At 43.6% G+C, this 13,703-nt stretch overlaps 1 protein-coding gene across 6 annotated transcripts in view; it reads left to right on the top strand.

The window, feature by feature from the left end:
* Positions 1 to 13,703, top strand: part of LOC144771467 (potassium/sodium hyperpolarization-activated cyclic nucleotide-gated channel 2-like) — a 1,987,727-nt gene that overhangs the window by 611,249 nt on the left and 1,362,775 nt on the right. For 2 of the 6 annotated variants that reach the window (XM_078655898.1, XM_078655899.1), the window contains exon 2: positions 9,514 to 9,567. The exons of the other annotated variants lie outside the window; for them this stretch is intronic. In XM_078655898.1, coding sequence (XP_078512024.1) covers positions 9,532 to 9,567 — 36 coding nt within the window. In that variant the 5' untranslated portion in view covers positions 9,514 to 9,531. The remainder of the gene's footprint in view (positions 1 to 9,513; positions 9,568 to 13,703) is intronic. 6 annotated transcript variants of the gene reach the window in all.

Here is a 13,703-nt window from a genome sequence, read left to right as displayed (position 1 = left end):
GAGGGTATTTTCCTGTTTTTATTAATCTGCATATTGGGGGCTAATTTTGCAAAATTAGTTTCAAGCCAGAGGGTATATTTTGTGGCTGCAATGTAAGCATCATTCTCCACCTTCTCTTCGCTATTGCCAAGCTCATTGACCATTGGAACGTGAACGCTTATATTTAAATAGGATAGCTTGGTGGTCCAACCGGATTACCGGGAAAGTAGTGACTTTAGAGATGGCTAGGGTCATTAGTGAATAGGCCATCAAGAGTATGTCCTGCCGTATGTGTAGCGCTCAAAATCAACTGATTGAGACTATATTCCGCAGTTAGGTCTAACATTTCCTCTGTGTCTCTGTCTTCCATAGTTTCTAAATGGAAATTCATATCTCCCAAAACTGTGAAATATTTCGAGTGGAGGCTATACTCTAGCAAAGAGTGAATATTTACTAAGAAATCAGCTCTAGGACCTGGCGGACGACATATCAAAAGGCCTTTAAAAGATTCTTGGGCGGAAAGAGTGATCTTAAAAAGCAATGCTTCACAGGCTGGCGAATCTATTTTTGAACAGAAAGAACCTAGTTGGGCTTTATGTATCACCGCAAGACCGCCACCTCTTTTTAACTGCCTGTCTAGTCTATAATGACTATAGCCTGGTGGAGTCGCAATATTAAAATAAAAATTTTACGAATCATCGCCCCAAGTCTCAGTCACAAATAAAACATCAATTTTGTAAGTCTGTAATAAAGTCTGCAATTTCGTATTTATGTTTCACCAATGATCTAGCATTGATGAGTGCCAGTTGTAGTTCATTATTTGTGAAGTCCCAAGACCGTGGGCTTTCTTGGCAACTAGGAGGCATGACCAGCATCTCTGGTAGCGTACTGTCACAACCTGGGCATAAGGGGTGCACCAATTTTGTCAGATGATACAATCAAACTGATAACATTTATTATGTGCCAGCAGCTCGTCCCGACGTTGTCCGGGTATGAATTGCTGCCGGCCAGTAGTATATTGTTTTGTAGGATTTCGTTTTGATAGCATTTCTTATCTGTGACAGGCCTGTGAAACGCTCCGATTCACAGTGCACTGCTGATGCACTTAAGAGTGCGCGTTCAGTAGTGTGTGAACTAGAGTTTCCCTACTTTATTTTTCCTTGCAATATTATATAGCGTGAACTCGACAACATGGCATGAGCACAATTTACATTACAGTAGAACACATTCATTTGTGGTAGGCACGGGGAGACAAAGCGATTTGCCTGGAATCACAGGATGTTGAGCTGATGCCGAGATTCGAACGCAGCTCCCCAGCTCTAAAGTTCGTAATTCTAGAACTTGTGGCGGGAGGTGTGTCTAAAAGTGTATGTCGGTGCTGGCCATCAATGAGAGAGACCTGTGCATTTTTCAAATCGGTGGTGAAAAAATATGAGTATGTTGCTGGAGATGTTGGCCGCCGTGCCACCAATGTACTTACCGGGGGAGAGTAAACACCCATTATTCCGCAACTTTCTTTCCGCATACCATCACTCCGCATACTTACATTACGGAACTACATTGACTCCGCAATGCCATTATAACGCATGGCATTACATTTTATATGCTTTTACCACGCATACATTTACAACGAAATTCGTTGTAAATGCATGAATGGTAAAAGCATGTTTTTTTTAATGTTTGGATAAGGTAAGTATGGGTAAAGGGGTATATGTTTTGGGGTACTGAGGTATATGTTTTGGGGTGTTTGGGTATTTTAAGGGTTCATTTATAGTTTTGGGTTATGGGGTACAGGGGTAGTTTTAGGGTTTAGGGATAGGTATGGGTTTTGGGGTACAGGGGTATTTTTAGGGTTCAGGGCTAGGTTTGGGTTTTGGGGTATAGGTATTTTTAGTGTTCAGGGGTAGGTTTGGGTTTTGGGGTACAGGGGTATTTTAAGGGTTCAGGGCTAGGTTTGGGTTTTGGGGTACGGGGTATTTGTAGGGTTCAGGGGTAGGTTTGGGGGTACAGGGTTATTTTTATGGTTCAGGGCTAGGTTTGGGTTTTGGGGTACAGGAGTATTTTTAGGGTTCAGGGGTAGGTTTGGGTTTTGGGTTACAGGGGTATTTTAAGGGTTCAGGGCTAGGTTTGTGTTTTGGGGTACAGGGGTATTTTAAGGTTCAGGGGTAGGTTTGGGGTATGGGGTACAGGGGTATTTTAAGGGTTCAGGGCTAGGTTTGGGTTTTGGGGTACAGGGGTATTTTAGGGTTCAGGGGTAGATTTGGATTTTGGGGTACAGGGGTATTTTTAGGGTTCAGGGCTAGGTTTGGGTTTTGGGGTACAGGGGTATTTTTAGGGTTGAGGGGTAGGTTTGGGTTTTGAGATACAGGGGTATTTATAGGGTTCAGGGCTAGGTTTGGGTTTTTTGGGTACAGGGGTATTTTTAGGGATTAGGGATAGGTTTGGGTTTTTGGGTACAGGGTATATTTATAGGATTAAGATGGGTTCGTGTTTAAGGGTATTGGGGTATTTTAAGGAGTAAGGGTGGGTTATGATTATGGGGTGCAGTGGTATTTAAAGGGAGCAGGGTGGACACCTGGAGCTGGAATGTACAGAACCTGGGAAGAAAAAACAATGAAATATTGGGCACAACTCTCGCTTTTTTTTCGTAATCCCGCGCCCCGCACACACCCACGCCCCCAGCACACGATATGAGACATGGCATGAAGGGAGGAACGTACCACACGCCCCCGGCGTTTGTCACGCCCCCAGCACACGCCCCCAGCACAACGCAGACACGCCCACAAGGGACTACTTTGCTGGCACGGTTCTTTTACCTTTTAAATGTATATGGTGGGCGCCTGCATAGACTATGTCCTTCTGCTGCAACTGCCCTTTCCAACGCTATATTGGGTGTTGTGATTGGTGCTGTGGTCCCTGAGATTACCTGCCTCAAAGATTTGGGCTCTCTCTTTATTATATTAGTATAGATTGATAGACGTAGACGCAGCAAGCTCTTACCAGAGTATGTAATCAGAGGAGTTTTGTCTGGAACGCAAGAATCAGGGTTTCCGGCCCTGGGCCCGGTCCAGGCGCAGACGGGCTTGCATTTGGGGAGCAACCGGCGTGCCCGCTGTGCGGCCGTTCCAGCGTGGCCTTAAGTAGCGAGGATGTCAGCAGCTAGAGTGCTGACCGCCGAAAGTGAGTGCGCGGGGAGAAAGCCTGAAAGTGAAACTAATGAGGTCCTTCCCTCCGTACAAGCGATATTGACCGCGACGGACCGGGGAAGCCTCAAACTGAAATACCAGGTAATTAGCCCTCAGAACATCGTTTCTGAACAAGGTTAAAAAAGCATTAAAAACAAGATTAAAACAAATTCATTCAGAGTGTGCAAACATGCAAATGTACAAACAGGTGAAAATAGCAGCAGATATGTAGATTAGGTGAGCAGTGAAGCCCCGAACTATCATAGCAGCAGATGTGAAAACAACAGCAGCAGTTAGTTCAAATGAAACAGCCAATATAAATAGAAAGCATTTTTAATTGTGTTCTAGGGCTGCCTGAATGATCCATGACTGGTAATTAAAGTGAACAAAGACAGAAAAGTCCTATTACAAATGAATACATACTTTCTTTTATGTATAATCCTATTTAGTGTCAAGGCAAGGTCTTTGCAGGCTGTTTAAACAACACATGGCTGGCATATTTCTTTTGGCAACCCTACTTTATATTCCTTTTCATGAAATACATTCTCACACTACGGCAGTAAAAGTTAAATACAAATGTAAGGAATAGACAGAGTGGTTCCAAGGCGCATTGGAACCAGTAAAAAAAATTAACCCTCAGTAACCAGTTTACAAAGGTATGTAAATATGCAAATTATCTTTCAAAGACCTGTGAAACACGTGGGCATGCCAGAGATAAGACTCCAGACACTGCCCATCCAAACCCACAGTAGCTCGAGCTGCAGGAGCCGGGTTAAGACACATGAAGGGGGAGGTGGTAGGGGGGAAGGGGAGGGGAGGCTGAAGCTTTTTCAGCCCTATGTGCATTGCGCGTCTGTAGCTACATGTAGACTGCATATTGATGGCTTGTGTCTTCAATGATATAGCTCGGTGGCTCCCTATAGAGGCAGCATTGTGCAGGGATTAGCCTGGATTCTTGAGGCGCACCATTAGTTACAGTAGCCCTTCTCAAGAAGAAACTACCCATCTTCACCTATTCATATCAGTTGATATGAAAGGAGAATCAGCTCAGGATGGATGTATGACACTACAACGCATGCTTTTACCACGCATGCTGTTACAACGCAGTTTTTACAACGCATGCTGTTACAACGCATAGCGCTTTGGGGTGCTGGATAGTGAATAGTTTAATTTACTATTCCAACTCCAGTCCCCGTGGATAGTAGGGAAGGTGTTGGATAGTAAATTAAATCTATTCCCTATGCTAGAGCGCCCCCCAGAGCAATGCCTTGTAATGGTTTTCGTTGTAATAGCACTGCGTTGTAAACGTTTCATTGTAAAGGATGTTTCCCGCTCAGGATATTAACATTACCATAAAAACCTTTGCAATGTTTCACGGTTCGCTTATCCTGAACAATAAAAAGACACTTCCATGAACACCATAACTGAAATATAAGACCTACTTAACATGGGTTTGGTGGTAATATGCACGACACAACCCACTACCAAACGGCCTCCCTTTAGACAACTAACAGCCCTTCTGCATCAATTTGTACTCAGCAAATGATGTTTTCATTTGCATTTTGGAAGCCCCTAAATCCCACTGTGGGAAAAAAGTTTAGGGATTGGAAGCACCAGGGCATTCTTAATTGTTTTGTGTTGGTGAACAAAAGTCTTGAATTGTTTCATGAATCTTAATAAGAGGTATTGATAAAGTCAGCTATCTGAAATTTCGACTTGCTTGGAATATTTGAAGACTTTTGTTATTGAACAAGTGTTGAGTGTAGGAGAGCAGTTTATTTTTGAACAGTAGTTTGAGATACCGACATCTGTCTGGAGAGAACATTGTGTGTGGGAAGAGTTTGAAGATGATGAATGCTTCTGCTTGGAGCTAATGCATATGTCTTAGGTCTGGGATGTGCAATGTATATTAGGATTGGATGATGAAACTGGCTGTTCTATTTTATTTTTGTATTTTTGATCAGTTAGTATTTTTGCAGGTTTGCAGTAGTCAGGTATTGGTCTACGCTGCCTATGCTAGGTCACATATTCGAACACTTGATTTTCTGATAGTAATGTCTGGATGTTATGTTAATTTGTAGAGCACGTCTAATCACCCATGAGGGTATCCAGGCGCTGAGTAGTAGGACAGGCCTGAGGAAGAAGGAGGAGGTCATAGCTGTTTCGTCTAGGAGAGCACTGTCTTGTGGATCCTTTGGCAGTCCATGACGGAGGGGGAGGTTCTGGGATGTTTTGGGATGCTGTTCCAGGTCTTGGCTGTGAGATATGAGAAGAAGCGTCCTCCACTTCTGGTTTTCTTAATGCGATGGAGGTGTGCTCTTGCCTGAGGTGAATGAATGGGTGTCTTATAATGCGCATAACTTAACCCCAAGGGGCATCAAGGTGCAGATTAAAAGTGTCTGGTGGGTTGGTAGAAGTAGAGGCGGTGGTTGAGGTAAGTTTAATCGGTGTTGTGGAGAGCTTTGCAGGTGTGTGTGACTAACTTGAAATTACATCTTTCCTGGACTAGAAGCCAGTGGAGATTAGATTGTTGAGATGTGGCGAGATGTGTTTATTTTGCTGTATGTTCAGGCTAAGTCTGGCGGCGGTGTTCTGGATGGTTTGGAGTCGGCTTAGTACATGGGCTGGGATTCAGATGTAGATGGCGTTTCTATAATCGAGTCTACTTGTGATAAGAGCCTGGGTGACAGTTTGTCTGGTGTTCATTGATATCATGGAGAGGTTAATGTCCAAGATGATTCTGAGGATCTTGGCAAGGTGGAGTGTGTGGAGGGGCAAGTTTGGTTGGCCACCCAGTGGTGCCTCAGCGGGGGTGGTTGTGGGTGAATATAAGGACTTCTGTTTTGTCTGTGTGGAGCTAGAGCCAGTTAATTTTCATCCAAGCAGCGATGTGGCTCATGCAGTTGCAGTGCTGGTTGAATTGGTAAAAGAAAAGATGAGCAGTGTGCTGTTGATGTAGGATACTATGTTGATGCAGTGGTCTCTGATGATGGCCATGAGGAACATCATTTTGATGTTGAAGAGTGTTGGGCTGAGTGATGATCCTTGAGGGACTCCGCAGATGAGTTTCTTTTTGTTCAGCGGTGTAGGAGAAAAGTCTAACTCATTGAGGTCTATCCATGATGAAGGAGGATATCCACTTGAAGGACTTTCCTCAGATTCTCAGATACACAAGTGCTGAAGCTTTCTGATGAGTGACTTGTGGGAGATCGTATCGAAACCTCCGGAGAGGTCGAGGAGGATGCGTGCAGCTGTTTCTCCTTGTTGAGGATGCTTCTGATGTAATCAGTGGCTCCTGTTAGGGCTGTTTCTGTTCTGTGGTTAGTGCAAAATCCTGATTGAGAGTGGTCTCTGAGTTCTAGGTGGTCTTCGAGCTGGCTATTGATGGCTTTTCCCATTACTTTAGCTGGGAAAAGGCAGGAGCTTGATGGGTTTGCAGCTGCTGAGTGTTTTGGGGTCAGCTGTTGGTTTCTTCAATAGGGCGTTGACTTCTGCACTTTTCCAGCAAGATGGGAAGGTGATGGTGGTTATGAAAGTGTTGATAATAGCGGTGAGCGTGGGTGAGATGATGTTTCATCCAAGGTTGGATGTGAAGTGGAGGCATGGGTCTGAGGAGGCTCCTGAGTGGGGTTAGGGCTGTGGTTTTTTCGTTCAAGAAGGGCTTCCAGATGCTGCTGTGGTGATGAAGGAGGTGTCCGGCTGATCGGGGGAGTTTGTATTGTTGTGCTGTGGGGAAAATGTGTTGTAAATCTTTTCAGTCTTCTATTTGAAGAAGTTTGAGAGGTTGTTGCAGAGTGTTTGGGATAGGATGATGTTTCAGGCAGCTGCAAGATTAGAGAAATACTTGATGATAAAGAGTTCTTTGCCGTTGTTGAAGTTAGCTTCAAGTCTGAGAGTTAGAGACATTTCTTTGCATCTTGTAGTTGTTGATGGTAGAGTTTGAGGGCGACTTTGTATGTGGATCTTGCAGTGCTGTTTTTGTCAAGTCTCCAGTTTCTGTCAAGTTGTTTGCAGTGACGCTTGAACTCCCTAAGGTCAGTCGTGCACCAGCAGGGTAGATTGTTGTTTTTGTATGTCTTGTTTCTTGGGGGAGCTCAGTCAGCAAGCAATTTTTTGAAGAGCTTAGTGTTGACAAAAAAGTTCCCAGTGTAGTTTGGTGGGCGTTCCTGTAAAGTCTTGGTCACAATTTCTTTGGACGTTTTGCCTCAGTGTGTTGATGGTGCAATGGATTTTTCTGGTTGGGTGACTTGGTGGGCATGTATCTTGAAGTGTATGATGTAGTGGTCTGAACCTCTGAGCGGGATCATGTAGGTGGGAAAAATAGAGTCACAGGTGGGTCCTTGGAAAGCTGTGTGAGTCTGAGGTTGCTGAGACTGTCAAGGAGGGCCGTGGAGTTAGGTTCTTTGGTTTTTTCCAGGTGGAAAATGCAGGCCCGAGTAGGATGTAGTTGGTTAAACTGATGGAGAGGGGAGTGATAAAGTCTGCAATGTGATTTCAGAATTCTGCTTGAGGGACTAGGCGAGTGTTCTCTTAAGGATGGTGTTGTAGTTTGTTTGTATTTGGTGCAGTCAATTATGTTTTTATAGATGATCGCAAGTCCTCCACCTGCTTTGTAGATTGGGTCCTGGTATAGGATTTGCCAGGCGAGTAGGAAGGCTGCGGTGATATCCGAGTTGGATGCTGGGTGGAGCCATGTTCCTGTCAGGAAGAGGTTGAGTGTGTTGCTGTTGAGGAGGTCCCAGATTGGAGTGCAGTGTTCCCAGACTGGGATCGTACAATGAGGAGCATGGCAAACAGTTGGTGTGGGGTGGTGATGGTGGTGCTGTGTATTGGGTGTTTGCAGGTGGTCATGTTGATGTCTGAGGTGTAGCAGGTGAACTCGCAGTGGGTGGAGGAGAAATGTTCTACCGTGGTGTTGTGGGTTGAGTGGCAGCAGCTTGTTTGCCAGTGTGTGTTGTTGAGGTCGCTGAGGATGGCAGAGGATTAGTAGCTGCGTATATTGGCTCTGGTAGCAGCTTTGGTTTGGGTGTTACTTTGGATGGTTGTGGGGCCAGGGTTTCTAGCTTTGCACGGTTACAGATGGGCTTGCCTGTGGCACGCCTTCAGTTGGACGGTATGTGTTTTAGTTGCTCACTGTAGTTTAACTGTGCTGTGCTCTTAATAATTGTTGATAAGCCTGTGATGCTAACTATATGTCTTATTACTCTGCTGTAACAAATGCTGCACTTCAGCTTAGAGAGCACAGTTCCTATAGTCATAAGTCACTAGATGATGCCATTCTCTACGGAAGGCTTTGGTACTTGAGTGTCGTAAATGTAATAAGTATGATAATTCAATTTATTAAATAATTAAGAACGGCAATGAAAAATGCCCGATTTGCAACAACTGTATCGGAGATATGTTCAATACAAGCATAGTATTATACACTTGAATATAGAATAGCTCGATTTAGTGTACCGTATATAATGAAGCATCTTAAATCACTGTGTGGTATGGACATTTGAGCCTGCCTTATTACATTGGTTCACAATGAATGTGTAATTTTAGGTGTAGCATATAATCACTACAACCTTTAGAAATAGAGATAGAGGGGCATATGTATCAAGCCCTTTTCCCGTTCGCAAACGGCCCGATTCTCAGAATCATCCCTTTTGCGAACGGCAAAAGGCCTTTTGGGATGTATCATCCCAAAAGGGCACCGCAAATTAGAGAATCGCAAAATTTGAGATTCCCTATTTTGCAATTGCATTTAAGGAATCGCAAATTGTGATTCCTTACATGCGATGTAGAAGGCACCTAAGTTGCGTGAATTCGGCATAAGAAATCGCAAATTACCATCAACTTTCAGTTGGTGGTAATTTGCGAATTCTGTGAAAAAAGCACTTTTTTGCTTTTTTCAAAGTGCCTTGTGGCACACATACATGCCCTAAGGGCATGTATGTGTGCTACATGTGCACACATGCACATTTCAGGGGTGCAACAAGGTGTCCTTTTGAAACCCTTGCACCCTTTAAATTGCGTGCACAATTTGTGAGTACCTAATGGGTACTCGCAATTTCTATTAGGAATGAATGGGGAAGGGATTTCTTAATTGTAACTCGCAATTAAAGAATATGAGGGAATCGCAAAATATTAGCGTGTTTTTTTTTAAATTAAATCTCGTTTTGCGATTCTCAAATAGCAATTCTCTAAATGTCGCTATTTGGAAATCGCAAAACCTTTCATTGATACATATGCCCCAGAGTTCTAAAAATTATGTATCGGAACACCATTTATATGAGATGTCCTTAACAAATTTTTGTTATTCAATGTCCCAATTGCCTAAAACTTTATTTCCCATGTCTTGCAGAATTGAAAAACGGTTACAATGGAGCCATTCCAAGCCACGAGACTGGGTGTGTTGGTAAGTCCCAGCTCTGGTGTGATGGAAGTAAATCATGTATATTTTCGAATGGTATGCCTTAAATAATTGTTGGACAGGAACATGATCATTTATTACATTTGTACCTTAATTTAAATCTGTGCCATAGGCGCAGTAGACTTTGAGGAAAGTGAGAATTTCAAAATCCATGGCTGACACTACATCTTACAGTTGAATTCCTCGATTCCAGCGACCTCGTTATGATCAGGAGTGAATCCTTTAATTTCTAAATGAAATAGGGTTATAATACAGGGGCATCTGCAATCCCTGCAACAAAAAAGAAACTGTCTCTACTTTCTTTATAATCGGTGACTTGTGACGCCCTAAGTTGCCTATTACAAAGGTATGATGACAGAATCAACTCACAGTGCCTGCTGCCAGAGCCAAGAGCTGAAGGGAAAGGAAGCTGTGTAAAGAACAAAATGAAATGTGGATTTTCTTTCTTCTGCGTATTTTTTCTAGCTGCATATTAAAAAGCAATAAGTAGATATTTATTGCAACATGTTTAATTTTTGCACTCCTTAGCTGTTTATAAAAAAGTTAGAATCTTTCTGCTTGTTTTTACACATTCCGATCTACTGCCTTTTTTTTAACTGACTTAGATTGAACTGATTCTAATACCATTTTGCACAAATATCTAACAGCTTTTTGATGTGTTTAATTTTGCACTAGAGATTCTATTTTTATCCTTCATGATTGAAAACATGCTCTCTCTTTCATATACAGGAAAGCTGATAGTGTGACCATGTATAATAAGGAATAATGTACCTCCTGCCGTACATGATGAGGATAGTGCAAGTCACCTCAGAGTTCCATGCCCTTATAAAGGAACTCGACCTTCAGCCTCGTTCCTCTGTATGCTCATGGAACCCCTCTGTGGCTTGAAATATCCTTGTAATGAGCAGAAGGGGGTACTTTATCGCATATTTAATATGTGCAAAGTGACTGTATGCGCTAGGCAGTTATTTTCTGTATAAATCTCCCCAGATTTGTACTGTAATAAAATGCACTATTAGGATTTTTGCAGCGCAGAACGGGTGAAAACGTGTTGTATTAATATTATCTCCCAACCTGCAGAATTGTGGTGAGGGGTTCCATGCCTGCCTTGGAAAATCAGAACCCTGTAGTTTAGTTATTTTCCCAGGCATTTTTCTACTACCAGTCATCTTTCTTCTGTGTGCAGCTGAATGGAATAAAGTAGCAATAGTTTAAGCGTTGTGGAACTCTGGAACCATTTACAGAAAATAAGTATTCTTGCTAATTTCTTTTGTGAGTTTGTTATACGTGCTAGTAACTGATGCAGTGCAGTTTTGGTTTATTAAACTATTGCATTAAATATTTTCAGAAGTGGTCTGAGATGGTGGTAATATTACTCTATATACAATACAAAAGAAGGAGTATCCCCAGGACAGAGTGTCCTAGTGATCACAAAGGAAAGAGTGATGCGTTCAAAGGAAGAAATTCTTTCTTTTTATATAAACCCCTCACTCACCAACCTGGTTGGTGACATGCTTCATCATCGCGGTCCACCTGAGTGACCGAGTGCCACTCAGGTGTGCTTCGACGCCTGTAACTACAGCGGAGCTAGTTTTTTGTGTGGGGTGGGAGTGTATTTGGAAAAGTGAGTGAGTTAAAAGGTGTCCTACATGTGCTCTCTGCTAATTTTATTCTGGAGTCATGCGGCACGATTAAAAACAGGTGTGATACTTCTAATGGCGTGTTTGGACCAAGAAGTATCAGTGTTGGTGTGAGTATATGGTCAACATGTTTCAACCTTTCTCAAAATTCTAAGGTTTTTGTCAGGACCAAATAAATTGGGTAGAGAGGTCTGCGCACGCTAAGGCGCACCCTTCTCAGACCCACTTTAAGTTCCGCGTACTTACAGCCTTCTGTGTAAGAAAAATCTGAAATAGAGCAAAAACAAGTAGTTGCACACATAGAAACTTTCGTATTGTGCATGCGTTGCTCTCCATTCAGAGTGCATTCTCTCTCCGTGAAACAATGTAAGGTGTGAGCTTAAATTTGGGCAGGATATACACATTGTGACAATACACACTTTCAAACAAACATGCCATGATGCAACAATCACTGGAGGTCCACCTTAATTCTGATCGGCACGTGTGTTATTATTTTCATTCCATACCCACTTGATAAACTTCTTGCAAAGTGGGTGTCATATGCTCCATGCACAGTTTGGAGCACCTTTTGACTAGTCTAGGCTTTGTTATATTCAGTGCCAATTAAAACAAGCGTGTGTTGGCTTAGTTGTATTCAATGCCAACTAAACAGGCGTATCTTTCAAGTGCACTTGAAATCTACAGATATGGGGGGTGGGGGAGGCGGGGAAATAAGGGGGCAGATTTATGATAACTGGCGCATCCCCATGGATGCGCCAGTTATCTTGCGCCGCTGCTCCGCCACCCATGGTGCGCCGCATTTACAATGCGGCGCACCATGGGGCAAAAACGGCACAGATGCGTCACGCATCTGTGCAGTTAACGTGGCGCATTGCTGGAGTTGCGTCGCAAGCGCGACGCAGCTCCAGCAAGGCTCGGGGGTGCCCCATCTTTGCAATGCTGCGTCAAGACCTACGCCTGCTTCAAGCAGGCGCAGGGTTTTGACGCAGCATTGGCCTGAAAGTGACTGAGTGAAATCTTATAGATTTCACTCAGCCACTTTTGCGAGGCGCACCTGCCTCGGAACGCCCACCCTGTGCCGGAACGCCCACAAGCGGCGCAGGGCTTTACAACGTGACGCATCTGCCTAGATGCGTCACGTTGTAAATCGGTCGTAGGGATGCGCCACGTTTACGCCGCCTTGCGTGACGCAACAGCGGCGTAAACGTGGCGCAAGGGCCTCATAAATCTGCCCCAAGGTTTTTACCGTAATTTTGTCAGACGTTCAATAAAAAAAAGATCTTACCATTAACTAAATAAAGTTGTACCCCATGGATGCCGTGGGGGGGCCTGTCACAGAAGCATTCTGTAGGGCAAAACAATAATAATAAAATATCAGTGGTGGAGAGCGTTAAGTAGTTTTTTGGAATTCTTTACAACGAGGAATACATCTGCCATCGAGCAGCGTAGGTATACAATGGCAAAGAAAAATATGGCTAAGGAAATTATAGCGGTGCCCACCCGCATAGTAGCAAGTTTACTCATGTCGGGAGTTTTAACGGCCTGTCGGAAGACCTAGCTGATACCCTCACGGGGTCCCGAGGATGACTGTGGGACCTCGCCTATCATTCAAAAGCAGGCTACTCCCTCGGGCACCAGCCAATCACAGGGCTCACGTCGCAGTCAGGTGATTGCGGCGCGAGTGACGGGAGAGCATAAATCACACCCGCATTCCCAAGGGTTCAGGGAATGTGTAACAAGTCTGGGTATTGTACACATTGTAGGGTTTGTGTAAAAAGAGTCAAAGCAGATCGGGCTAGAGATTGGGGGTAGATAATACCTGTTGCTAGAGATAATTCAAAACTTTATTGATTCCTTTATTTCTCTTTATTTTATATACACATGTAGGCTAAGTAGGCTGCTATGCTCGCAGGTCATAGGTCTGCAGGATACATAGGGAACAAAAAGTCCAGGATTTTGGTGACTGGAAGACTTCTTTATGCTAATAGAAATGCCTAGTTTGTAAAGGTATGTGCGATAAACAGACCACTATTTGCCTGGGTCTGCAGTGAGTGGTAGTATTAACGCACTAATATAGGGAAACGAGTCCTTATTTTTATCCCAGTTTTAGGTGCCTAGTGTATCATGGTTATAATCCCCTACTGATATGCTAAACATCAGGTGGAGGATACCCGCACAACAATGCATCAAGGTTCCTATGCATTTGACACCTAATGGATGGACGTAAAACTGTGAGGGCGGTTTTAAGGTCATAACCCTATATTAGTGACAAAATGACACCTGTGTGGTTTAGAAGGGGCAAAATATTAGCCCTAGGGATACGCTTGTTTCTTCAACAGTGATACAAACTAGGGTAGGTGACTGTGGCTATTATCTTTGTCTCACAGTGTTCCAGGGTATGTTATCATTCAACCCAGATACATTGGTGGATAGTCTGTACGCCCAGTGTTGTTCCCTCTCGAATACACCTTGTTCTGTTTT

Source organism: Lissotriton helveticus, chromosome 8, assembly GCF_964261635.1.
Source record: "Lissotriton helveticus chromosome 8, aLisHel1.1, whole genome shotgun sequence".
Lineage (NCBI taxonomy): Eukaryota > Metazoa > Chordata > Amphibia > Caudata > Salamandridae > Lissotriton > Lissotriton helveticus.
This window is presented reverse-complemented; position numbering and strand designations above follow the sequence as displayed.